Source organism: Hyla sarda, chromosome 11, assembly GCF_029499605.1.
Source record: "Hyla sarda isolate aHylSar1 chromosome 11, aHylSar1.hap1, whole genome shotgun sequence".
Classification (NCBI taxonomy): Eukaryota; Metazoa; Chordata; class Amphibia; order Anura; family Hylidae; genus Hyla; species Hyla sarda.
Window position 1 is genome coordinate 46,946,698 of NC_079199.1, and position 27,725 is coordinate 46,974,422.

Sequence of the window (27,725 nt, forward strand, 5' to 3'; positions counted from 1 at the left end):
ACTCTGTAAAGTGGTAAACGCAATAGAGGACAGTGCACTGTTACAAATGGATCTGGATAGGTTGGAGGTTTGGGCTGGGAAGTGGCAGATGAGGTTTAACACTGATAAATGTAAGGCAATGCACATGGGGAAGAAAAATCTGGGCTGGGATTATGTATTAAATGGGAGAACACTTGGGACGACTGACATGGAAAAGGACTTAGGGGTCTTAGTCAACAGTAAATTTAGCTGTAGTGACCAGTGTCAGGCAGCTGCTGCCAAGGCAAATAAAATCATGGGGTGCATCAATAGGGGAATAGATGCCCACGACAAGGAAATATTTCTACCGCTGTACAAATCACTAGTCAGACCACACATTGAATACTGTGTACAGTACTGGGCACCAGTGTACAAGAAAGATATAGTGGAGCTGGAGAGGGTTCAGAGACTGGCAACCAGAGTAATACGGGGAATGGGAGGACTACAGTACCTAGAAAGATCAGAATTAGGGTTATTTAGTTTAGAAAAAAGAAGGCTTAGGGGAGACCTAATAACTATGTATAAATATATCAGGGGACAGTATAGAGATCTCTCCCATGATCTATTTATACCCAGGACTGTATCTATAACAAGGGGGCATCCTCTACGTTTAGAGGAAAGAAGGTTTCTACACCAGCACAGATGGGGTTTTTTTTTACTGTAAGAGCAGTGAGACACTGGAATTCTCTGCCTGAGGAGGTGGTCATGGTGAACTCTGTAAAAGAATTTAAAAGGGGTCTGGATGCATTTTTGGAGAATAATAACATTACTGGTTATGGATTCTAGATCTATATGGACAGAAGGTTGATCCAGTTATCTATTCTGATGCCATATTTGGAATCGGGAAGAAATATTTACCTCGAGTATGAGTTTTTTTTTTTTTTTTTTTTCAATAGGGACTCATTAGGGTTATAGGTTGAACTTGATGGACTCTGGACTTTTTTCGACCTTATGAACTATGTTACTATGGATCCTATTATGTATTACTCTTTATTACCATGTCTACAGTATACAGTTGTCTAGCATTTTTTCTTCCTCTGAACTAAAGAGAAATGTCCTGAGAATAACACTGTGACATAACTATATTTAGAGGTAACTTCAGTTTTGGAACCAATTATCTTTATTTTTTAATATTGTTCCCATGTTTGTAAAATGAAAAATAAAACAACTCAAATAGTTCAAAAGGAAAACTGTAAGCTTGCACCCCCCGCACTAACCAGCGCTACTAGCTGGTAGTGCGGGGGACGCTGATCAGTTTGATGCTTACCGTGCCCGGATCCGCCGCACCGTTCGGCCATAATCTTCGATTTACTGTATATGCTAATGAGGTGCTAACTGGCACCAGCCGGGCTAACTGGCACTCTGACGTCAGTGGATCCGGGCACGGTAAGCATCAAACTGATCAGCGAGTACCGCTGGTTAGTGCGGGGGGAGCAAGCTGACAGTTTTCCTTTAAGGGTCTATTCACATGTACAGTATTCTGTGCAGATTTGATGCGCAGGATTTTCTGCTGCAGATTTCAATGTAAGCTAAATGACTGAACACAGCTTGAAATCCTGCGCATCAAATCTGTGCAGAATACTGTACATGTGAATAGCCCCTAAGGGTCTATTAACACGTACAGTATTCTGCACAGATTTGATGTACAGAATTTTCTGCTGCAGATTTCAATGTAAACTGAACACAGCTTGAAATCCTGCGCATCAAATCTGCGCAGAATACTGTACGTGTGAATAGCCCTAAAGGAGAATTCTGCATTACAATTACTCATTCCCTACCCACAGAATAGAAAGAAGTGTTAGAGCATTGTTCTCTTTCTTCAGTGGCTTCATAGACAATGAATGGAGCAGCGTGCATGCCGACCCATTGCTCCTTTCAAAACAAATTAGGATGCTTTAAAGGGGTACTCCGGTGGAAAACTTTTTTTTTTTTTTTTTTTTTTTTTAAATGAACTGGTGCCAGAAAGTTAAACAGATTTGTAATTTACTTCTATTAAAAAAATATTAATCCTTTCAGTACTTTTTAGCAGCTGTTTGCCACAGAGGAAAATCTTTATTTTTTGAATTTCTTTTTTGTGTAGTCCACAGTGCTCTCTGCTGACACCTGATGCCCATATCAGGAACTGTCCAGAGCAGGAGAAAATCCTCATAGCAAACCTATGCTACTCTGGACAGTTCCTGACACACGGACAGAGGTGTCAGCAGAGAGCACTGTGGACAACACAAAAAAGAAATTCAAAAAGTAAAGAATTTCCTCTGTAGCAAACAGCTGCTAAAAAGTACTAAAAGGATTAGAATTTTTTAACTGAAGTAATTTACAAATCTGTTTAACTTTCTGGCACCAGTTCATAAAAAAGAAAAAAAAAAGTTTTCCACCGGAGTACCCCTTTAACCCATATCCTGTGAATAGGGAATAAAATACTTTCAGGTTGGAATACCTCTTTAATTATACATCTGTTTTGTATTGTGTCTCCAGTTCATATGCAGATATAGGTAGGTCTTCACGGTAAGAGACTGCAAACAGTGTGTAGTATGACTCTGCAGTCATAGTCTTCCTTCTAAACCTATATAAGTAAGACAGAGTATTGTAACTGGAGGATCAGACTACACTGGGTTTGTTTGTAGTCTGTCACCATGGAGACACTAAGGTTTGCATAGGAACTGCATACATTTAAAACGATTTTTAATTAAAGGTAGACTCCAGGAAGATATAATACACTGTGTCCTCGTGCTTGTACTAGAAGACCAAAGATAACCCATGTCCTGAACCAACAGGCCGTACAGTAGACATAAGGATTTCCTCAAGTGTTCCTTGCAGAATTGCCTCATTTTCTTTTTAGAGGCACTGGATAAATAGAATTTTGGGATGGTAAACCTTTCCTCTTAAAACGCAATGGCCGTTAAGTTGTAGCGGAAAGATCGCTTGCTTTATCAGCAGGCTACAGGGTTGTCGTCCGTGTATCCTGCTGCAGCAACCTCATTGGAGTTGCACTTTAAGTAGTTCCCTACTATTTATCATTAAAGTACCATTCAGTAATGGGACGCCCTCCTTGTCCTTTTTCTTAACCGTGTAGGATATAGCCTTTCCAAGATTAAGGAAGTAGGAATATTTAAATGAGCACTGTCACTTTGTCATATTTGATTGGTCGTGGTCTAAGTGTTAATACCGATCACTATGAGAGATAAACAAGTGTAAGTCTATCGGATTGTCTCGGTTACCGTTTACTTCTCTCTAGGGCTGGGCGGTATACCGGTTCATACCGCATACCGAATTTTTTGGGCTGCACGATATGAATTTTCCCCTATACCGCAATACCGGTTTGGGCCCTCCCCCTCGGGAATGTATTATCAGCCCAGCGCTGCACTGTCCCCACATCGCGGAACTAATCAAATGTTACCCGCCAGCGCTGTTCTGCTCCCCCCCCCAATTAATGATCAGCCCAGCGGGGTACTACTCACATATGTCAAGCACTGCCCTCCTCCTCTTTGTTGGGGGCCGCCGGGTGCTGGAACTCACTGTACGCCAGTGGTCTCCAACCTGCAGACCTCCAGATGTTGCAAAACTACAACTCCCAGCATGCCCGGACAGCCAACGGCTGTCCGGGCATGCTGGGAGTTGTAGTTTTGCAACAGCTGGAGGTCCGCAGGTTGGAGACCACTGCTGTACGCTGTATCCCTATGCCCGGGCTGCAAAAGATAAAGAAAATAAACTGTAACTCACCTACCTCGGCCACACGCTGGGGACTGGAACGTCAGACAGCCGTCAGCCTATCACCGGCCGCAGCGATGTCTCGCCCCGGCCCGTGATAGGCTGAACCCACTGTCATGTAAGGAGCTCTGGACGGCTTCTTACATGACAGTGCGCTCAGCCTATCACTGGCCGGGGCGGGACATCGCTGCGGCCGGTGATAGGCTGACGGCTGTCCGACGTTCCAGTCCCAAGGAACAGCGTGTGGCCGAGGTAGGTCAGTTAAAGTTTATTTTCTGTATCTTTTGCAGCCCGGGCATAGGTATACAGCGTACAGCAGTGGTCTCAAATAGAGATGAGCGAACTTACAGTAAATTCGATTCGTCACAAACTTCTCGGCTCGGCAGTTGATGCCTTTTCCTGCATAAATTAGTTCAGCTTTCAGGTGCTCCGGTGGGCTGGAAAAGGTGCATACAGTCCTAGGAGACTCTTTCCTAGGACTGTATCCACCTTTTCCAGCCCTCCGGAGCACCTGAAGGCTGAACTAATTTACGCAGGATAAGTTATCAACTGCCGAGCCGAGAAGTTCGTGACTAATCGAATTTACTGTAAGTTCGCTCATCTCTTGTCTCAAACCTGCGAACCTCCAGCTGTTGCAAAACTACAACTCCCAGCATGCCCGGACAGCCAACGGCTGTCCGGGCATGCTGGGAGTTGTAGTTTTGCAATATCTGGAGGTCTGCAGGTTGGAGTCCACTGGCGTACAGGGAGTTCCAGCACCCGGCGGCCCCCAAAAAAGAGGAGGAGGGCAGTGCTTAACATATGTGAGTAGTACCTGCTGGGCTGATCATTAATTGGGGGGAGCAGAACAGTGCTGGCGGGTCACATGATTTGGGGGGGGCCCGAACACCGCGCGCGGGTCACATGATTGGGGGGGTCAAAATACCATTATATACCCCGGAACCGCCGTAAGTTAAAAAAAAAATACCGTGATACACATATTTGGTCATACCGCCCAGCCCTACTTCACTCAGACCCTGACCGATCAAAACTTTTGACTTATTTCTAGGACTTTTTATTTTTTTTAAGCAATAGGTACACTTTAGGTCCCCAGCTTTGCATTTGAGGAGCATTATTTAGTAGATAACATTACATTGACTATTCATTCATACATGGGAAAGTATTGGAATTACTACTTCTTTCCTATGCTTCGAAATTGCAAATCTGTCTATAAATTTCAGAGTCTGAGAGAGTTGGGTGACACCCTTGTGGGAGCTGTAAGGCATGCTAGGCGAGAGTATGGGTGCATGACCACACATGCCTTTACTGCAAATAACACATTGCAGGCAGATTGTACTGTTATTTGTATGTCCCGGACCCTTGCAGTCTGCACGGGAGGGAGTTAATGTGATGGGAATTTTCACATGGACAAGTACATTTACCCAATACATTCCAATAAGCTTCTGTAAACAGCACAAGGAGAATTTATTTTCCTCCACCAGCCGTTTGTATATTATTCAGTTCTCGTCTGCTCTCTTTCCTGTACAGCTCAGTCCTTTCTGCACGGTAACGTTTTGGCCTGAGATTAATTTTGCTGGGCTGAAATAATTGCAATAAACCAACGTTGAGATTAAATAACATTTATCACTGTAAATACGAAGCTATGAGATTGGCGGCCGGAGAAGTGAGATGTTTATTATGCTGTTCTCTGCCAGATTCTGGAAAGTCTAGACACTTTGCGATCACTAGGTAATGTAGCTGAACCTGCTACCCATGAGTTTGCTGTGTCTCATTGTGATTCATTGTTATTCATTGTCCATGGCTCCTTAGAATTGTCAAATGCAGATATTGCCATCGGCCACATGACAAACTCACATTTGCTATATCACATTATGTTGTGTGCAATCCTGAAAAGAAACTGGCAAAGTACAAGTTGACACTATTTCATCTGCACAAGAATAGTAAAACATGGTTCCCAACATTTTGCCAGAAATGCTGTGCTATTTTGTCTGGCATTTTTAGTGGAATCCTAATGGAATCTCTGAAGCAGATGTGAACCTAGCCTTAGGCTGCATTCACACCAGGTTTTTGCAATACAGTTCCCGTATAGGTTTTCTATGTCAAAACCGTACGGAACCGTATTGAAAACCGTATGCATTGACTCTCCATTGAAAACCTTATGCATCCGGTTGTGTCCGTTTTGCATCCTGTACGGTTTTGTCAGTTTTTTTTCCTGTACCCAAAACCGTAGCCTACCACGGTTTTTTGTCCGGGTTAAAAACTGTATTAAACCGTATAAGTTTTTTTTTTTAACATGGGTGTCAATGGGAACCGTACAGAACTGTATGTGCGTACGGTTTTATCCGGTTTTCACCATATGGTTTTTTACTTTGCACAGTTTTTTTCTTGGAATTTCAAGAAACTTTATTCATAATGGAGGGAAAAGTTAAAAAGTATACATTTTTTTCTTAAAAAACTGGTGCAACCGAATATCATTTTTCAAACCGTATACGTTTTTTAACTGTATACGGGTTGAAATTTGTACACACGTTTTGATACAGTTTAGTCAGGTTTTGAGGAATCCGTTTTTCATCAAAAACCTGATGCGGGAACTGTATTGCAAAAACGTGGTGTGAATGCACCCTAAGGCTAGGTTCACATCTGCTTCAGAGATTCCATTAGGATCCCACTAAAAATGCCAGACAAAATAGCACAGCATTTCTGGCAAAATGTTGGGAACCATGATGAAAGCCTGACAAACCTCACTTGTTGGGTCCTTTGGCCATTGGTGTTCAGTGTAAGCAGACACAGCGCAGCTGTATTTTCGGTGTTCTGTGACTTTCAACCTAGACTTAAATAAAAATTCCCAATAAAAGTAGGATTTAGTGAGCTCTGAGGTTGTATGAGGCATCTACAGAAAAATTGAAGCATATTTTTACGATTCTTTCCAACATTTTAGCAGCACTCACAGCATCCTTGGTGATTTTTATATATCTATATATATATATAATACTCAATGTGTGTGTGTGTATGTATGTGTGTATGTTCCAGCATCACGTCCAAACGCCTAAAGATATTAACATGAAACTTGGCACACATGTTACTTATATGTCAACTACAAACATAGGATATGGGATTTAACCCTTACCCACCCTGATTTGCCAGGGGCGAGGTTTATGTTTAAAGTCAAATACAAGTCAATGGGAAATATGTTACTGCATAACTTCCAAACGGCTGGAGATATTTCCATAATACTTGGTCATATGTCCACTTAAAATATAGGATAGTTAATTTAACCCTTAACTACCCCCATTTGTGAGGGTCAGGGCTTTTGTTTAAAGTCCCATGCAAATCAATGAGAAATGTATGTTCCCACATAACTTCCGTACAGCTGGAGATATTTCAATACATGGTACACATATTACGGGTCGAGATAGGAGGTTCGGGATAGGAGGTTCGGGATAGGAGGTTCGGGATAGGAGGCTCGGGATAGGAGGTTCGGGATAGGAGGTTCGGGATAGGAGCTTCGGGATAGGAGCTTCGGGATAGGAGCTTCGGGATAGGAGGTCGAGATAGGAGGTCGAGATAGGAGGTCGAGATAGGAGGTCGAGATAGGAGGTCGAGATAGGAGGTCGAGATAGGAGGTCGAGATAGGAGGTCGAGATAGGAGGTCGAGATAGGAGGTCGAGATAGGAGGTCGAGATAGGAGGTCGAGATAGGAGGTCGAGATAGGAGGTCGAGATAGGAGCACGGGATATGAGGATGGGATAGGAGGTCAGGATAGGAGGTCAGGATAGGAGGTTGGAATAGATGGATTGGATAGGAGGTAGGGATTGGAGGTCTGGATAGGAGGTCTGGATAGTAGGTCGGCATAGGAGGTCGAGATAAGGATAGGAGGTCGAGATAAGGATAGGAGGACGGGATAGGAGGTCGAGATAAGGATAGGAGGCCGGGATAGGAGGCCGGGATAGGAGGCCGGGATAGGAGGCCAGGATAGGAGGCCAGGATAGGAGGCCAGGATAGGAGGTCAGGATAGGAGGTCGAGATAGGAGGTCGAGATAGGAGGTTGGAATAGATGGATTGGATAGGAGGTAGGGATAGGAGGTCTGGATAGTAGGTCGGCATAGGAGGTCGAGATAAGGATAGGAGGACGGGATAGGAGGTCGAGATAAGGATAGGGGGCCGGGATAGGAGGACGGGAGAGGAGGTCGGGATAGGAGGATGGGATAGGAGGTCGAGATAGGAGGACGAGATAGGAGGATGGGATAGGAGGTTGGGTTAGGAGGACGGTATAGGGGGTTGGGATATGACAACAATATATGAGGACGGGATATGAAGTCAAAAGCTTCCTCCTTTATTTTCCTTCCCAACAAGGATTAGGAAGGAAAATCCGGGCAACGCCGGGTACTCAGCTAATATATATATATATACCGTATATAATGTATTAGGACACTTCCACCTTGTATCTCAAGTATAGTTTTTCCATTTCACCTGTAATATATCACTATATGTTGTATTCTACCTTATTTCTTCATACAGTGACATTTTAGTCTTACATCCCTGGGGTTTGTTTACAGTTTTTAGCTGCTCTAAAGGTGTTTTGCTATAGTTGTAAAATGTGACATTTCTCAATTGATGACACAGTCTCAGCAAAGAACCTTAGTGGGATCAATTCAGTGCTTTTATTTTGCATTCCCCCTCAATTGAAGGTGTTATTTTTTGCAACATTAAATCGATCTATTGGCATTCTGTGTCTAGGTGACCAGTCTGAATATTGCTTACTTGCATGCATATTTAAATAATGGGAAGTACCGTATTTTTCGCCATATATGACGCTCCGGCATATAAGACGCACCCAATTTTAAAGGAGGAAAATCTAGAAAAAAAAAGATTCTGAACCAAATACAATGTAAAGTATAGGACAGTGATCTTCAACCTGCAGACCTCCAGATGTTGCAAAGCTACAACTCCCGGCATGCCCGGACAGCCGTTTGCTGTCCGGGCATGCCAGGAGTTGTAGTTTTGCAACATCTGGAGGTCCGCAGGTTGAAGACCACTGGTATAGGAGGTAGTACTCACGTGTCCCCGCCGCTCCGGACCCGTTACCGCTCATCACTGCTGCCCTGGATGTCGCCCTCCATCGCTGTCGCCGTGTCCCGGGGTGTCCCCGTCGCTCCAGAACGTCTCTGCTGCCCGCCTGCTCTCCGTCGCCACCATCTCGTCGCTACGCACGCCGCTCCTATTGGAGGATGGGACAGCGTGCGCGACGACGTGATGACGACGGAAAGCGCCGGCCATGCAGGGGATCCCGGCACGGAGCAGTCATTCACCGATCGGACACCATGGAGGCAGGTAAGGTCCCTCCCGATGTCCTGTAAGCTGTTCGGGACGCCGCAATTTCACCGCGGCAGTCCCGAACAGCCCGACTGAGCAGCCGGGTTAGTTTCACTTTCACTTCAAACGCGGTCGTCAGCTTTGATCGTCGCGTCTGAAGGGTTAATACAGGGCATCACCGCGATCGGTTATGTCCTGTATTAGCCGCGGGTCCCGGCTGTGGATGGCCGCAGGGACTGTTGCGATATGACAGGGTTTTAATGTGTATACGGTGAAAAATACGGTATGTAAAATATTCTCATAAATAAAGCTTGTAGAGTGCTCTTCATTTATAGTTATGGCACTGTTTCTTTTACTTTTTATAATTTTCACTTCTATAGCACCAACATATTCTGCAGCGCACTATAGAGATCATCACCAGTGTCTCCTCATTGGACTCACAATCTAAACTCCACATTACCTATCACTGTTTTTTGGCTTTATAGAGTGAGCAGTGCTGCTTTTTTTTGCTGAGCGGCACAAGATTATTATGAGACCTTTTCAGGTGTCATTGATCTGAATTGTCATCATGGTATTATTATAAAGACTGAACTTGTTCTGAGACCACAGCTGCCGCCTTTCCATTGTTCTTAGATCTTGCTTGTTATGATAGAATTCTTTCAGGCCAGAGCTGTCAGAATTGTTGAGACCTGAGTTGTCACCGTGCCACCGTCCTGACTCAATAATAAATGTCACAGCTTTATGATTTTAGTTGCCAATCTGGAATGGTTCCTAGACTGTGATTCAATCAGTAACACTTTTTTTTCATTCCAAAGCTTTGTGCACATGAGCCTCATGTCGTTGGTCTATAGTGGAAACTGTGATGGATCCATCGTATGTAAAACCAAACTGTGCTCAACAGACCCCATAGACTTATAATAGGGTCGGTTAAGGTTTTCATTATTTCATGGTAAAAATTAGTTCTACAAGCAGATATGTGGGACTTCAGTTGCTATGCCAGACTTTATTCTGAGAAAAATCTGAAGATCTTTGAAAGTGATTGACTTGGTGAAGAGCTTTGGTCCATAAAGACTGATAAATCAGCCACCTAATCTTAGTGAAGTATTAGAGATTCCCTTCTCCGCTCCAAGCCTCAGTGCATACCTCTTTGCAGTTCAGGAACTACAGGCTGAAAAATATCCAGCAAAGGTGTTGGTAGACGGCCGCATGAAGAAAGAATGTGAACATAATGGCAATAAGAAAACACAGAATCCTTCATTTGGAAATTTGACACATTGAAAATGCAATCCAGTCCCAGAGCAAGAGGAGCTGAGCAGACTGATATGTAGTTTTGTCAGAAAGTATTTAGCTTAAAGGGGTACTCCGCCCCTGGACATCTTATCCCCTATCGAAAGGATAGGGGATAAGATGGGGACCCCCGATCTCGGCTGCAGCAGCCAAGACATCCGGTGCACGGAGTGAACTTCGCTCCGTGCTGGATGACTGGCAATGAGGGGCAGAGGCTCCTGACGTCACGGTCACCCCCGCTCGTAACATCATGGCCACGCCCCCTCAATGCAAGTCTATGGGAACGGGCGTGACAACTGTCTACACCCCCTCCCATAGTCTTGCATTTAGGGGGCGCGGCCGTGACGCCACGATCCTCCGGCGCTGAACTCGATGCTCTAAACGAACGCCGGGTGCAGCACGGAGATCGTGGGGGTCCCCAGCAGCAGAACCCCCACGATCAAACATCTTATCCCCTATCCTTTGGGCACTTTAACTTGCAATTAAATGCCTGCCTATTCTGGGCTTAGGGTATGTTCACGTGGCTAATAACCACATGTTTTTTTTTTATGCGGAAATCATGCCGGTTTGCCAGTATAGAAACCTGGCAGTGTCACTGTAAAAAAAAAAAAACCTGTTTCCATTGTTCACATGTGTGGGGTTTACCTTACCTTTAGGAGCCCAGTGGGCTTTCCTACTCAGTGACTGACAACTATCTTTGTATGTAAACTCACCCACTGGACTCTTAAGCTCAGAATGAGCAGGGTTTTAGTAAATTAATTACAATTTCTGCTGAATAAAAAAAAACAAAAAAAACACTAAATGTTAATCTGCTGAGCTCCTCCTGCTCTATAACATGCTGCCTGCAGACTGGACTGGATTTTCCAAAGTAACAGATTGCGCTAAGAACTAGAGTGGTCCTCAGGTTTTAATTGGTTTTAAATGAAATTTTGTAACATTTGTCTTCTGCGGTTTACATATAAATTACAATACACTCCAAGCTGCCCAATTGTGTTAATGGGGTACTCCGGTGGAAAACATTATTTTATTTTTTTAATCAACTGGTGCCAGAAAGTTTTAAAGTACAGATTTGTAAATTAGTTCTATTAAAAAATCTTTATCCTTCCAGTACTTATTAGCGGCTGTATATTACAGAGAAAGTTCCTTTCTTTCTGGACTGTCCAGAGCAGGAAAAACCTTCATAGCAAACATATTCTGATCAGGACAGTTCCTAATACGGACAGAGGTGTCAGCAGAGAGCACTGTGGGGAAAAAAAGAAATCCAAAAAGAAAGGAACTTTCTCTGTATTATACAGCCACTAATAAGTATTGAAAGGATAAAGATTTTTTAATAGAAGTAATTTACAAATCTATTTAACTTTGACACCAGTTGATTAAGACATTTTTTTTCCCACCGGAGTACCCCTTTAAGTCTCTTCTGAAAACTAGTTCTCTATCCCCTCAGTCTTCAGCCCTGTCCATGTGGGAATCAAAAGTCAGAAATGAGATGGAGCAGAATCAAGCAGCTTGTAATTCATTGTAATACATGCAAGCTGAAGAAGAAAAGTGGAAAATAAATAGTTAAAACCACTTACAGAAATGTTTTATTCCATATAATAAAAAAGTAAAGAAAAAAAAGTGCAAACGTGTCCATAGCCATTAGGTTTATTGGCACGAAAGATAACGTTCTTAGATCTTTTTACAGTTGTTCACCTCATTTTGCTGTATTTCCCCTTCCCCTATATTTAGCAGACACCCTTCAGACACTTGCAGTTCTTTGCTATCAAATTTTTACAGCAACTTCATTTTTGCTACATCTGTACCCTCCCCCATATTGCTGTGCTGTCTCCTGCGGATTTATCACAATTTATCAGGGCTGCCATATGCAGAACATGTTAAATTGGCTAATATATTAAAGCCATCTGTATCATGAATTGTTGCAGTCACAGGGCAAATATGATTGATCTGTTGGCCAAGACTCATGCCAAGTGATGAAGAGCCTCTGGTCCAGTGCCTCTTTATTAGTATCTGGATCTGGGAAATGAGATTTGACTACAAATGGCTGTACAATGGTACAGAGGATAGAGAATTGGCATCTGACGTGTCCTCCCGGAAATACGAGATCCTGACTCTAATATGTGGATATCATCTGGGCTCTGGTTCCGTCAGCATCTTGGCTTCTGTTAATAACACAGCCATGACAGCTATGTCGTATCTATTTAGAAGGAACCCCAACATTTCATTGACTTATCATAGGATCCATAAGGGTTCCTGTGTTTTTGATAACAAGAATAATGCCGCAGACAGTTATGTTCTATGAGAAATGGCAAAAAATGTATATACCGTGTATATATATATATATATGTATATATATATATATATATATATATACACTTTCCATAGCATAAAATACATAATTAAGCCTATAATAGAAATGTGTGTGCATGATCTTAATCTAGTTAATGGCTAACTGTTTTTTTTCCTTTTGTTAATAGCCAAAAAAGTCTTCCAAGCGCCGAGCCCCCATTCAAGCCAGCACAGCAGGAGAAGCCATTGAAAAGATGCTGGAACAGAAGAAAATTTCTAGTAAAATTAACTATGATGTTCTAAGGGACCTCAACAGCAAGGGAGGTAGCACCCCCAAACACGATAACAGCGAGGAAGCCATCACCGAAAACAAAATGGCCCGCAGGAAAACCTCTGCCAACAGGAGCTTGACCGGTCCCATCAGCAGCACAAACAAAAGGTATTTCCACTTGCAGATCTTTGCTGTCTACAAGAGAATCCTTCATTTTATCTGGTTTTGTCACTTTATAATAGCAAGGTGAGAAATAAAACTGCAGCACACATGTGTCTTCTGTCACATGGAAGCACTTTATCCCTCGCAGTGTCTGAGTTATCTTTCTCTTCTGATCTGCTTGCCTTCCACTTCAATGACATGACACATAACATGCTGCAGCGTTATCATGCTGAACTGCATGAAAGAGAGATCCTTCCTACTGGAAATGACAGGCAGAGATGTCTAGTGATGTAGAAATGCCCCGCACTGGAGATCCTGGGCTGTTCAAAGTACGTTCATTTCATTGATCACGGAGTAATATTGTAGAGGGCCGGAAACCACATTGTGCAGGGAGGTGGAAGATTGCTAAGACCTATTGAGTTCTAATTACATATAACTGCCGACCCTTATACTGGGGCATTGCAGAGTATATTGTGGATTTTTAGGCTACTTCCATAGTGTCATTTGGATGCGATGACGCACTTAAGCAGCACTGAAGATCCACATTCGCATCACGGTTTTAACTGTTGCCATGATGTTGTTCTCGACTGTCATACAATTTAGGTCTAATGGGGTCTGTCCAGTATTTTGACGTTGTTTCTGTCTTTTTTATGGCAAGAACAGCACTACATGCTGTGACTGATGACTTGCTGGACTCTGGTGAATAGAGCCCTGATTGCAGATTTAATAATCTTAATTGACATTTTGGGACAAATTTACTGATCATAGTGCCATAGTTCTGTTACCAATAAATCGGTTAAGGATAAGGTCACACTTGCCCTATTGTGTTGCGTATCTTCCACAGCTAATTTTGCTACCCATTGAAGTCAACTGGTAGGAAATAAGGCTGCAGCCAAATATGCATCAAAATACGGCCCTTGTGATACTATCCTTAAGGGGTACGCCACTACTTTAAAATGTATCCCCTATTATGCAGATAGAGGATAAGTGTCTGATGATAAGCGGTCCACAATCCCCAAAACAGGGCCTTATCTCTCCCTGTGTCAGCACACACTCCATGTATTCTCTATTGCAGTGGTTTCCAAACTGTTGCCCTCCAGATGTTGCATGCTGGAAGTTGATGTTTTGCAACATCTGGAGGGCCACAGTTTGGACACCACTGCTCTATGAGAATACACCGGACCCAGTCCTCTTTTAAATAGTTTTCTGAGAATCTCAAACAACCCCTTCAAGACATATGCCCCTTTGCTCTCACGGCTCCTATGCAGGTCTTTGTCTCCATAGTTACAGACTACAAGCAAACCTTACTTAGTCTGATACTGAAGTCTCTCTAACATTTTGTAGATTAGCAAAAATCTAGGGAGCAGACAGATGACATAGGCTGCAGGATAAGACTTCTCCCATCCATCTGCCCCCAGTTCTTATTGTCATACTATACCTTTGGTAAGTGGAGCTGTCCTTTAAGTTCAGGACAAGTCTGGTAGCACCAAACATGAGGAAAGAAGATCATACTATTTTTTTTATAGTTATGGTCCCAAGTCTGGCTGGATAGAGTTAACAAATTCCAGGCATCGCTAATTTCATCATCTGCCTTAAGAATGGAGTCCCACATGAGAGAAGGCCTACTTGATATTTCCTTTTATCTAGCTGTCAGACTTGTCTTGTCCGTTTCAGATCTATCACAGCGCTGGGGGAAATGAAATCCCTCTCGAGTACCACAAACTGCCAGAGACACTGCTGTGTTTTCCTAGAGGCAGTGGGGGTCATAGAAAGTTAATTTGATTTATCATAAAACTGTATAGTGGGCTGCAGAGCACTGGGGGGCTGGGGTGCAGATAGGAGGCGGCTGTGAGTTATCGGAGGATTTACGGAGAATTCTCACATCCTGAAAAGGATTCCTTCTCTCTTTATTTCTTTCTGCCTGCTTAGCCATTGTCAAGTTTTATAAAGTTAATCGCAGATTTTTTTTCATTGAAGGTAAGATTAGTGTCACACCAGCTCAGATTCTATGTGAATAATCCACACACATGAACCGCTCTAGCCCTCTTATGTTGACGGCCAATTTAACCCTCAATCCTTTTTATGCTTGAATTTCCGGTCAGAATTCATTACTGTGCTTGATCTTCTTGGAGTATATAGAAAGTGCAGCATATAGAGCTTGGTGTAATGTTAAGCAATGTTCCCCATCCTATTGATCTCCAGCTGTTAAAACCTACAATTCCCATCATGCAGGCTGTCAGTTGATGATGGGAGCTGTAGATTGCAACAGCTGGAGAGCCACAGATTGGGAAACAATGATGTACAGCAAGTGATCACATGATCAAAGCAAAACTTGTCCTGCAGGGGGAGCTTTACAGTTTCTGCCAGGGTTGCAAATTTAACTTAATTGGGCACTGTCAGGTACAAAAGATTTGATTTGTTGTAAAGCATGCAAAGCCTATAGGTTTTGCAATTGCTTTCATTAGAAAAATTTCTGTATTTCATACTGAAAAAGCCAGTCAAACGACTGCCCCCCCCCCCCCCCCCCCCCCCGCCTGCTTGGACACATACTAGTCCTGCTGTGTCCATGCATTATGGACACACTTCCTTGATTGACAGCTGTGAGCGCAGGGCTCACAGCTAGAGGAAAAATCCTCCCACTGTCAGCTTGTGTCCCGCTACTGTCAGTGAGGACAAGCTGGGAGTTGTAGTTTTGCTAATGCTAGGGGAGATAGGAGCAGACAGCATACTGAGGGAGGGGCGGAGACCTGCACAGTGAGGCCACGCCCCCTCCCGTTGAGAGGAATTCAGACTAGTGAGCTAAATTAAAAGTGTAATAAAATAATAAATAAAGGTGCCAGACACACAAATATTAGATGTACATGGTCAGGATTAGGTACTGAGTGATATATTAATAACATTTTTTTTTGTTGGACCTGACGGGTACGCTTTAAGGTTTTCTCCATAGTAATTACAATCTAAAAAGCAGCCAGTGGATTCTTACTTTTTGTTCAATAATCTGCAAAAATCTTTTTTTCTTTTTCTTTTTTCTCTAGAAAGATATACTTGCACAGATATTTTTTCCAGTCTTTTTGTTGGCTCCATGGTTTATTGTGTAGATGTTGTTATATCTGTTATATTCTAGAATCTGATATTCCGGCTGCTTAAGTGTATGAAAAATACCTGTCCTATCAATTAGCATTAAGCTGAATTAGCTCTGTCCTTTAAAGACCACCACAACCCCCCAGCAGTGTCAGACAGCCATGACGTCAGGGAGCCATTGTGTCTGAATTGTCACCTTCGCTGCCAGTGATGTCGCCATGGTTGTCCCAGGAGAGGACCTGTGACATAATTCCCTCATGTCAGTGTTGTTCAAGCCTTCATCTTTTTGATAAATTGGTTTGTTCTTTCTTGCTGTGCAGGAGCCATTAACCCATTCACTTCCCAGTAGTATTATCATATTAGACTCCAGCTTTTTATTTCATTATTCACCAATTAGTTGAATATACTTGTATGGTGTCTGAAAAAAGCAACTCAAAAAAGCCCATCAAATCACAAAAATATAATAGCTATTAGCACATGTACAACAAACAGACACAAAATAGTTAAAAACACCTAACCTCTTAAGGACACTGGATGAAAATGTACATCCAGCCACCCTGGTACTTAACCCCCCAGGACGTACATTTACCTCCTGTACATAAAGAAAGCGCAGGAGCATGGTAGGACCCGGTTTCTATCAGCAGCCGGTGACCCGCCGGTAATTGCGAACATCACCAATCACGCAGATGCCCGACATATAACACATTATCGGGCTATGTGGGACTCATCGGACCACCCGCGGCATATTCATAGGGGTCCAATGAGTCAAGATGGGGGCCCAGAGGTCCCCTCACCTGCCTCATGCCACCTTTTTGCAGATCATACATGTAGATCGCAGGAAGTACTAATCAGTGCTAAGGTAATGCATAGAACTGAACAGTATTAGCTATCGAATGATAAAATGTACAGTGGTTAAATTTTTTTTATGTGAATAAGCCCATCCCCCAGTAGAAATTAAAATGTTGCCTTTTCACAAAAGAAAGTGTAAAAAAAATAAAATAAATAAACCTATTTGCTATAGACACGTGCGTAAATGTCCAAGCTGTCAAAATAAAATGTTAATGATCCCATACGGTAAACGTAAAAGAAAAATACCAAAGTCCAAACTTGCTGCTTTTTGGTCATATCACATGGGAAAAAATAAAATAAAAAAGTGATAAAAAAAATCATAGATGTGCAAAAGTGGTACAGTTAAAATCTACAAGCCAAAAAATGAGCCCTTATACAGCCTGTATGCAGAAAAATGAGAAAGCTATAGGGCTTAGAATAGGGAAATTTTAAACATACTTATTTTGTTAAAAAAAAGTTTGAGGGTGCGTTCACACACTAGTAGCTAGCAGCGAGTTTCCCGCTGCGAGTTACGCTACCATTTATTTAAATGGTTCCGCGGACAGTCCGCAAATCTGACACTATTGCGGACTGTCTGTGGACCCATTCAAATCAATAGTAGTGTAACTCGCAGCGGTAAACTGCTAGTAATAGCGTGTAAAGGCACCCTGAGGTAGTTTTTTTTTTTTTTTTTTTTTAGCTGTACAATAATAGAAAAGCATGTGAGCATGGGTATCCTTTTAATTGTATGGAACCACAGAATAAATATGTCAGTGAAGCTTACCAACTAGCTCATACAGCAAGACCAAGTTACCTCTACATAATTACTAGAGATGAGCGAATTTGTCAAAAATTCAATTCGGCCAATTTGACGAATTTTGCGAGAAAATTTGGTTCGATCCAAATATATTTGTGGCGAATTGCTATTAAAAATGGCTATTTCTTGGCTATAGAGAGCCTCAATAGGGATGTAGAACACTTTGCTGTGTTCTAGCACGCATATGGAGTGTGCTGGTGTAGTGAAATCATATTGTTATTCAGTATGACATGCAGATTATTGGCGTCACTATTAGAATCACTGCACAATGGGTCTGGATGTGGCAGCAGGGTTGGGAGACCATATGGCTTTGAATGGGTAGTGTTTCCTGTGATGATCTCAATTGGCAGACTACAAAAACGACTTCGAAACTCTCCCTGCCTGCCTGCAGTGATGCAGGCTGAGGTCAATGGATTTCCCCTGTGCTGATGTATTGTCAGTAACGCTGATTAGTGACCAAACAGTGTCTGCTCTCTTTTTGGCCAGAACGAATGCGGGCTTGAAGTGAATGGATTTGCCTCTGTAAAGATCTGTATTGTCAGTAACAGTGATTAGTGCGCACACACAGTCTCTGCTCTCTCAGCAAAATGGGAAATGTCGTCTTCAGCAATAGCTGCCGTATATATAGGGCTGTGACATCACATGGCTGGCTGGCTGCTGATAGGCTGCATGCCGCCTTGTGATTCAGGGTGATCCCGCCTATCCGCCTTCCCAGACTTCCTTGCCCCATGTCCTCACACGTGTAGCCACCATATTAGCCCCCCGGCACGCACAAAATGTAGTGAATGAAGCGATTCGTTACCACAAAGCACGAGGAAATTTGGATTCGTTCAGAATCAAATTTTTCATGAAATTTTTAACGAATTCAACTTCGTCAGCTTCGATTCACCCATCCCTAATAATAACCTACATCTACAAATATCCAACAACTGTATACATGAAAAGGTAGTTACTGTGCAAGTGCTCATAAAAAGACTAAAAAATTAATAATGTGATATACAAACAGTTATATTGTAAAGATTATCCAAGTAATAACAAAAATATGTAATACAAAATGAAATCTCAGTGCTGGTATACTTGGCAAGAGTAAGCATTTACACTACAGAGGCGATGCTAAGTTAGGTGCAGAGAGAACAGTTCTACCTGGGCTCTGATGTCTGACAAAATCCTTCATTTGTCTCTCTGTGTCTATCTATCTATCGATCTACAGTCCCAGGCACCATTACCGTATTTTTCACCGTATAAGACGCACTTTTTCTTCCCCAAAACTAGGGGGGAAATGTTGGTGCATCTTATACGGCGAATACACGCCTATCGCGGCTGTCCCTGCGGCCATCAACTATCGCGGTGATGCCCTGTATTAACCCTTCAGACGCGGCGATCAAAGCTGACCGCCGCGTCTGAAGGGGAAGTGACACTAACCCGGCTGCTCAGTCGGGTGGTTCGGGACCGCCGCGGTGAAATCGCGGCGGTCCCGGACAGCTTACAGGTCCTTACCTGCCTCCTCGGTGTCTGCTCTGTGCCGGGATCCCCTGCTTGGCCGGCGCTCTCCTTCGACGTCATCACGTCGTCGCACACGCCGTCCCGTCATCCAATAGGAGCAGCGTGCGTAGCGACGTGATGACGGAGAGCGTGGATCCCGGGGAAGAAGACATCCGGAGCGTCGGGTACACCACGGGGACGCGGCGACAGTGATGGAGCGACATCCAGGGCAGCGGTGACGGGTCCGGAGCGGCGGGGACACGCGAGTATAACCTCCTATCCAGTGGTCTTCAACCTGCGGACCTCCAGATGTTGCAAAACTACAACTCACAGCATGCCCGGACAGCCAACGGCTGTCCGGACATGCTGGGAGTTGTAGTTTTGCAACATCTGGAGGTCCGCAGGTTGAAGACCACTGTTGGCTTCAGAATCTTTATTTTTTTAGATTTTGCTCCTATAAATTGGGTGCGTCTTATACGCCGGTGCGTCCTATAGGGCGAAAAATACGGTAGTTTAGTTCAGTATTTCCCAACCAGGATGCCTCCAGCTGTTGGAAAACTACAACTCCCAGCATGCTGGCAGTTGTAGTTTTGCAACAGCTGGAGGGACCCTGGTTGGGAAACACTGGTTTAGTTGCTCAATGAGTTTTTACCCTATAAACCAGCATCTTGGGTTCGCTGATCTTTTTACTCAGCATGGATGCTAGGTTGTCATCTTGTTCTGCGAGCGGTAGCAATTGTTCTGTATAAGATTATTATTGAACTGCAAAGACAAAATACCGGATTTCGGTTTTCAGCTGAAAGATATAATGAAATCTGGCTCCTGTGCGGCCCCTGGCAGGAATCCGTGGGTAAGCGTGGCATTCTTGTTTACTAAATACAGTAATTGAAGCTTTGGATATGGCGTGTCTGCTTCCAAGCCTCTCCAGATCTAACGATACACAACATTTCTCTTCTTAACCCCCTGTGGTCAGTAAAGCCTGTTCTTCCAAATGATTCCTATAAAGCATGTGTCTGACTGCGCTGAATAATAGCAGAGGATTAATTGTAGATTCATTCTTGTCATCATCACATTACCATTATTCTGCAAGAAAGTGGGCACATCTCTAATCATATAGGATCCTCTGATCTATCCAGACATGTCTGTTTGCAAAAAAAAAATTAAAAAAAATGTGTTTTACTGGAAATAATCCTCAGGCATCTTTCTCAGAATTTTACATTGTATTTTTAGTTCTCCTGGACATTTATGCATAAATTGACAAGTGGGTGTTGCCATTCTTATTGTTAGTAGAGTGTGTCCTTCCAGTCTGACATTGTTAGAACTGATTGGTCGGTGTCAGACTGTGTCACAACATGGCCCATTGTCTGTCAGGTTTCTGTCTGGTATCTTTTTATTCAGCATTAAAGGGGTTATCCAGGAAAAAACTTTTTTTTATATATATATCAACTGGCTCCAGAAAGTTAAACTGATTTGTAAATTACTTCTATTAAAAAATCTTAATCCTTTCAGTACTTATGAGCTTCTGAAGTTAAGGTTTTTCTTTTCTGTCTAAGTGCTCTCTGATGACATTTCTGCTTGTCTCGGGAAACGCCCAGTTTAGAAGAGGTTTGCTATGGGGATTTGCTTCTAAACTTGGCGGTTCCCGAGACACGTGTCATCAGAGAGCACTTAGACAGAAAAGAACAACCTTAACTTCAGAAGCTCATAAGTACTGAAAGGATTAAGATTTTTTAATAGAAGTAATTTACAAATTTGTTTAAAGGGTACCTCTCATCAAATAAACTTTTGATATATTTTAGATTAATGAATGTTGAATAACTTTCCAATAGCATGTTAATGAAAAATATGCTTCTTTCTATTGTATTTTTCCCGATCAGTCCTGTCAGCAATCATTTCTGACTCATGCTGGAGTCCTAAACACTCAGAGCTGCCAGCCTGCTTTGTTCACAGCCAAACAGGCTGTGAACAAAGCAGGCTGGCAGCACTGAGTGTTCTCCTTTGTGAACAAAGCAGACTGGCAGCTCGTAGTGTTTAGGACTCCAGCACGAGTCTGAAATGCTTGCTGCCAGGACTGGTAGGGAGACCCCTAGTGGTCATTTCTTCAAAGTGGAAAATAAAATAGAAAGAAGCATATTTTTTAATAACATGCAATTGTAAAGTTATTCTGCATATATTAATCTATAATATATCAAAAGTTTTTCTGATGAGAGGTACCCTTTAACTTTCTGGAGCCAGTTGAGATATATATGTATATATATATATATATATATATATATATATATATATACACACGTTTTTTCCTGGATAACCCCTTTAATTGACTGGGTCAGATCTGGCGGGGACCTACGAACACACACAAAGCTGTAAAAGAAGGGGGGTGGGGGAAAGTAGCATTACAGTATGGGCGTCAACAGTGTGGGACCATCACACTGCCCCTATATTGTAATGTGGCCCCTCACACTGCCCCCATGTAGAAGTTAGTACCCCCGCACTGCCCCATATAGAAAAGGCCCACCCTGTGCTTCCAGAGGGGCGGGATGATGTTCAGAGGCCACAGGAAGTGCATTCTAGCATGAACAGCCGTTGCCTCTTGGTCCCCATGTTGTCTTGTTCTTGTTGCCTGTTTGTGAGTATATAATAAAGCCAGGGGTCAAGTCCTGCAGGAACGCGTGGGAACTTAGTTCCTGCACTTTTTTCAGAGCAGGAACACCATTCCCATTAGTAGGACCAACCCTTGAGTGGACCAACCCATGGGTGAGTTCTCTTACTTCTTTTTCCAGGACTTGACCCCTGAATAAAGCTACAATAATAATAATAATAATAAAGCTACAAGGAGATTCACACTTTGGTGCACCTTTATTTCTACACTAATATATGTACTTTAAAAGTCTCTGTTTTCTGGACCCCTGGCAATGATTATACCATATACCAGTGGTCTTCAATCTGCGGACCTCCAGATGTTGCAAAACTACAACTCCCAGCATGCCCGGACAGCCGTTGGCTGTCCGGGCATGCTGGGAGTTGTAGTTTTGCAACATCTGGAGGTCCGCAGGTTGAAGACCACTGCCATATACCATCATGAAGCTCTGTTTCTTATAGTACTCTATTTCGGTAAATGTGCCCCGGCTCTGAACATGCAGGTCCACAAGCAGACATGGCAGAGACAGAATACAGAAAGCAAGCAATGCAGAAATCAGCCAACACCATAGTGGATCCACTCCAGGTTCACAGAACAATGTTTTCCAAATGCTCTGTTAGACCTGTAACTGGCAGTGATAAATTAACCACTGCAATTATTTATACCCTTTGAGCATCTTTAGCTTTTTAAAGGGGTACTCTGCTCCTAGACATCCTACCTATCCCCTATCCAAATCCCTGCGGCCAGACACCCTGGCTTCCCAACCCCCCGCGTGAGGGCTGTGGTCGTCCATCATCTGACCAAGTTTGTTCCATGCAACTTTGGATAGGCGATAAGATGTCACCAAAAACGTAATATAAATCATGTGGCGGAAATAAACAAAATTACACAAACACCAAATCAGAAAAATCTCAGCAAATATAAAGCATATATACAAAAATGAAAAACTTTATTGAAGTAATACATATATTTGATAAAATGAAATAGCACAGTGCACAGAACTGATAAAATGCAGGAGGTGTAGGCAACAAACACTGAAAGGAGAAAAATGCAGGTGCCAATGATTACTAGGTATAACCTGATATAAACCCTATAAACAGAAGTAACATCAGAAAAAAGGCACAATAAAGAGCAAAATGAACCAGTGTAGAGTCATCTGCCACCTGCACTTACCCCAACGTACGTTTCGCGCTACTGCGCTTCGTCAGGGGGCGTGGCTAAAACTGACCCTAGGTGTTTATTATATGTTACTGGGGAACCAATCAGAGTGGAAAGCAACATTGATTGACATTGTGATAAACCAATCACACTGTAGAGCTAATTGCACAGTGGTGTGAATTGACTTGCCTATGTAATTCACGCCGTGGCCCTGGCTGATATCGTCATAGGAACCACGGTATAATGCAGGGAAGCATGGTCATGTGATCAAAGTCAATCACGTGGTCAAGCATGACGTGCGCTACGGGTAGCGCACAGGATCAGAGCAAAGCAAAATATGGGCTCTGCATCGATAAGATGTCTAGGTAACGGAGAACCCCTTTAAACTCCCTTTGTTCATTTTGGACTCACAAAATGGACCCCCACAGGTCAGCTAGTTATCTCCTGTCCTGTGGATAGAGGATAACTACGTTAAATGTTGTGTGTGTTTTATTTGACATCTTGTTCCAATGACATTTACATTAGCTGCTCCTTGCAGAAAATACCTTTATTTATTAAAAATTATTATCTGTCGTCTGCCGCTACTTCAGGCTGGCAGAGAGTTGCCAATTCAGCTCAGTGATTCAGTGTTGTAATGAATATAATAGCTCCTTAGTACGGGTAGCAGTGTCCTAGTTGTAGTTTGATGGTACCTGCAAATTAAGCTGGCACTCTCCTGTAAGATTTATCGATGATGTGTCCCTCCTTTCCAGTCCATTGACTATCCTGCACTTTTCCAGGGGAACAATGAGATCACATTGAGGTCTGATTGCAGCTTTTATGGTATACTTTACATTAACTAGAAGAAATATCTTCTTAAATTACCCAGGAAGCCCAATCTTTGGAAAGGATGGTGGGGAGTGTGGAGCAGGAGATGTTTCCAGCGCTCGTCTGAGCTCACTAATGATATCTGAGAGGACAGGATGTATTATTAGAGTAATAATCTTGTCTGGTTAATCCTGTGAACACCTTGTCTGGAGAAGAATGGAAAAGTACAGCGAGGAACGATCGCATTGCTAGAGGTTGTATGCTGAGGGATGTAAATACATTAGGAGCGGCCTTTATTGTCAGGCCTGTTGGTAAAATCTGATTATTATCTGTTTCATATTTGTGTTCTGTGTTTCCTCAAGGAAGGATGTAGCTGATGTATAAACCCTGTCGCAGTATTGCTGTGACGGGGATCTGCAGCTTCCTATTCTACACAGGTACACAGGGAGCTCCAGGGGAAACTCGGCAGAGATTATCTTCTGATTTGCCATTTATACATGTGAGACGATCATATTGGTGATGTCTTGGCCTACCAATAGTTTCAACAGAATGGGACTAGATGGCTCAAAATCTATATGGTCAGCCATTCGTCTGAATAGGATAATAAATAATGTAATGCATAGATGGTTCAGGTCTAATAAATTGGCTATCCATTTTGACTCATAGAGCAGGATTCTTGAGGGAGGCCCATCCTTGATGCCCTAGTAGGCCACATGGACAGCGCTTGTCTTTGAGACAACCCCTTAAAGGGGTACTCCGCCCTTAGACATCTTATCCCCTATGTCCCCCTGTTGGGGACCCCCGCGATCTCCCGTTCGTTTAGAGCGTTGTTTAGAATGTCAGGTGCAGCATCTGAGGCTTGTGGTGTCACAGCCACACCCCGCTCGTGATGTCATGACCACGCCCCCTAAAAGCAAGTCTATGGGAGGGGGCGTAGCTGACGCTACACCCCCTCCCATAGGCTTGCATTAAGGGGTTGTGGCCGTCACATCACAAGCCTCTGTCCCGTTTTGCCAGGCATCCAGCATGGAGCGAAGTTCGCTCCGCGCCCCGGATGTATGGGCTGCCGCAGCAGAGATTGCGTGGATCCCCAGCGGTGGGACCCCTGCTATCAGACATCTTATCCCCTATCCTTTGCTTGGGGGATAAGGTGTCTAGAGGCAGAGTACCCCTTTAATTGGGCACTGTCACCAAAAAATTTTTGATATGTTGTAGTACTCATGTACTACAACATATCTCTAATATAGATCTATTTTTTTTCTAATAAATTAGTTTATTTAACATTTGAAAACCGGCCACTAGGGGATTGTTTGTTAGCACCGCGGCCAAAGAAAATTTATGGTTTTCGGTGGGGCGGGGGTTTATATGATTAGCGCCACGGCTGTAACAAATTTATTGTTCTGGGGGGGGGGGGGGGCGCTGCACAGGGTGGTGGGAGCTACCCTTTTAAGACTGGAAAGCTTTAAGTAAAAAATAAAATGTAGAAAAAATAGGTGGGAGCTTAGTCCTCCTAGGAGTTCCAGTGAAAAGCAAGGATGAGAACCGACCAAGACTTAATTTGATTTACTTTAATGTCTGTTCTTCTCTATACACAGCAATATCCATTTGTCCTTTTAAAAAGTGGGTCTTTCTTAGATTTAGGAAGATGAGTTAGGGAAATCTGCCAGAGTCCTACAGAGTAACCTCTAGTGGGCTACTAATGTGCATGTTTCTGACCAGCTTGATTGGCATTCATCAGGGAACATCAGAATTGGAAGATCTGCCATTGGTGACCCGTTATCTTCATAGATGAGAGCAGGTTCACACTGAGCACGTGTAACAGAAGTGAAAGGGTCTGGAAACACCATGGTGAATGTTCTTCTGCATGCAAACCTCATCCAGCATGGCTGGTTCGGCAATCAGGAGTCTGGAAAAGCCTATCCTTAGATAGTTCTACAAATCTCCATATGATCCTTGGCACAGACTGTCCAGGGGCTCAGTGATGCCCTAATGCAGGTTTGGATATAGATCCCCAGGATGATATCTGCCGTATCACCAGGAGCATACCAAGATATTGTTAGGAATGCCTACAGGCATGGTTTTTAAAGGGGTACTCCACTGCTCCCATAGACTTGCAATGAGGAGGTGGGGGGGGGGTGGGGGTGACGTCATGAGTGGGCAGGGCTATGACATCACAAGCTCCCGGTGCCGGCTCCAGCATTCAGAACAGTTTGTTCCAAACGCTGAGCAGCGGAGTACCCATTTAAGGTGAACACTTTTATTTATTTATTTATTTTTTTTATGAAAAACATGCTCTTCCAGTTGAGATCTACTTTTCTCCCACTGAAATCAATTGTAGAGTTCTGAAAACTCATGTTGTATATTTGACAAGGTTTTTATGAATTTTGGTGCTATTGATGGCACCGAACCACATGAAAAAAGCTCAGAAAAGTGTCAAAAACCACTCCAATGTGAATAAAAAAATTCAGGCTTAAAAATACCACGCTAAAGTAGAAGTGGAGTTGTTTGTGAGACTGATTCATGTTAACATGCCCTAAAAGTTGTACATTTCAGTGTGATGAGCTTGGTTTCCATACACTGTTGATGTGTTATTTTCTATTCAGAAAATTACAGAATTTATATTGGTAAAGGTTTTTAACTTCAAGGGGTATTCCAGGAAAAAACTTTTTTATATATATTAACTGGCTCCAGAAAGTTAAACAGATTTGTAAATTACTTCTATAATTTATTTTTTATCCTTTCAGTACTTATGAGCTTCTGAAGTTAAGGTTGTTCTTTTCTGTCTAAATCCTGTCTGATGACACGCGTCTCGGGAAACGCCCAGTTTAGAAGAGGTTTGCTATGGGGATTTGCTTCTAAACTGGGCGTTTCCCGAGACAGGTGTCATCAGAGAGGATTTAGACAGAAAAGAACAACCTTAACTTCAGAAGCTCATAAGTACTGAAAGGATTAAGATTTTTTAATAGAAGTAATTTACAAATCTTTTTAACTTTCTGGAGCCAGTTGATATATAAAGAAAAGTTTTTTCCTGGAATACCCCTTTAAGTTATTGTTCATTAAAGGACATCTGTAGTGCAATATAACATCCCTTATCCGAAGGATAGGGGATAAGTTATAGACCGTGGGGAGTCCGAGCACTGGGGCCCCCACGATCTCCTGGACGGGACCGTGGCAGTATGCTGGAAAGGGGGAGTTCCGTCCCCGCATGATGCGATGGCCGACACGCCCCATCCATGTACCCCATAGAGATACAAGGGCGTGCCTGCCGCGGCTTTCTGCTGGGGACGAAACTGCACTTACTGCAGACTGCCGCGGCCCTGTACAGGAGATAGCAGGGAGCCTCAGCACTCGGACCCCCCACAATTTATAACTTATCCCCTATCCTTTGGATAGGGGATAAGTTATGTTGCACTGGAGTACTCCTTTATGGTCTGATGTGTGTGATTTATTTATTTTTTTTAAGCAATGTAATCTTGGGGCCTTATTGGGTTATTTTGTGCTGTCAAAACGTTACTGCTGTAAGGATGTCCGCTCCAGGGCAGCTCTTGTGTGTTACACAAGTCTTGTTGATAGACTGCAATTAAAGGGAAGACGATCTGACAGAAGATGCAGACAGACATTTTCTTTCTTACCACTTGTTTGGAAGTTGCGCCTCGGGGACAAATGTAAGGAGAGAGCAGCAAGAGGGGAGAAAAGTATTAAGTGATCTTTTATAGGGTTTCAGTTTTCAATCTATATTTCAGCTGCAGGGTTATGCACAAGAGATGTGTAGTAACTGTTATGCGTGGTTGGGTTATGCTTTAGGTCAGTGTTTCTCAACATAGGGATCTTCACTTTTTGACTGTTGCAAAACTACAACTTCCCATCAT

At 43.1% G+C, this 27,725-nt stretch overlaps 1 protein-coding gene across 2 annotated transcripts in view; it reads left to right on the forward strand.

The window, feature by feature from the left end:
- The window catches only part of BRF1 (BRF1 RNA polymerase III transcription initiation factor subunit), a 379,514-nt gene that overhangs the window by 302,815 nt on the left and 48,974 nt on the right, over positions 1-27,725 (forward strand). For both annotated transcript variants that reach the window (XM_056544927.1, XM_056544928.1), the window contains one exon: positions 12,801-13,051. In XM_056544927.1, coding sequence (XP_056400902.1) covers positions 12,801-13,051 — 251 coding nt within the window. The remainder of the gene's footprint in view (positions 1-12,800; positions 13,052-27,725) is intronic.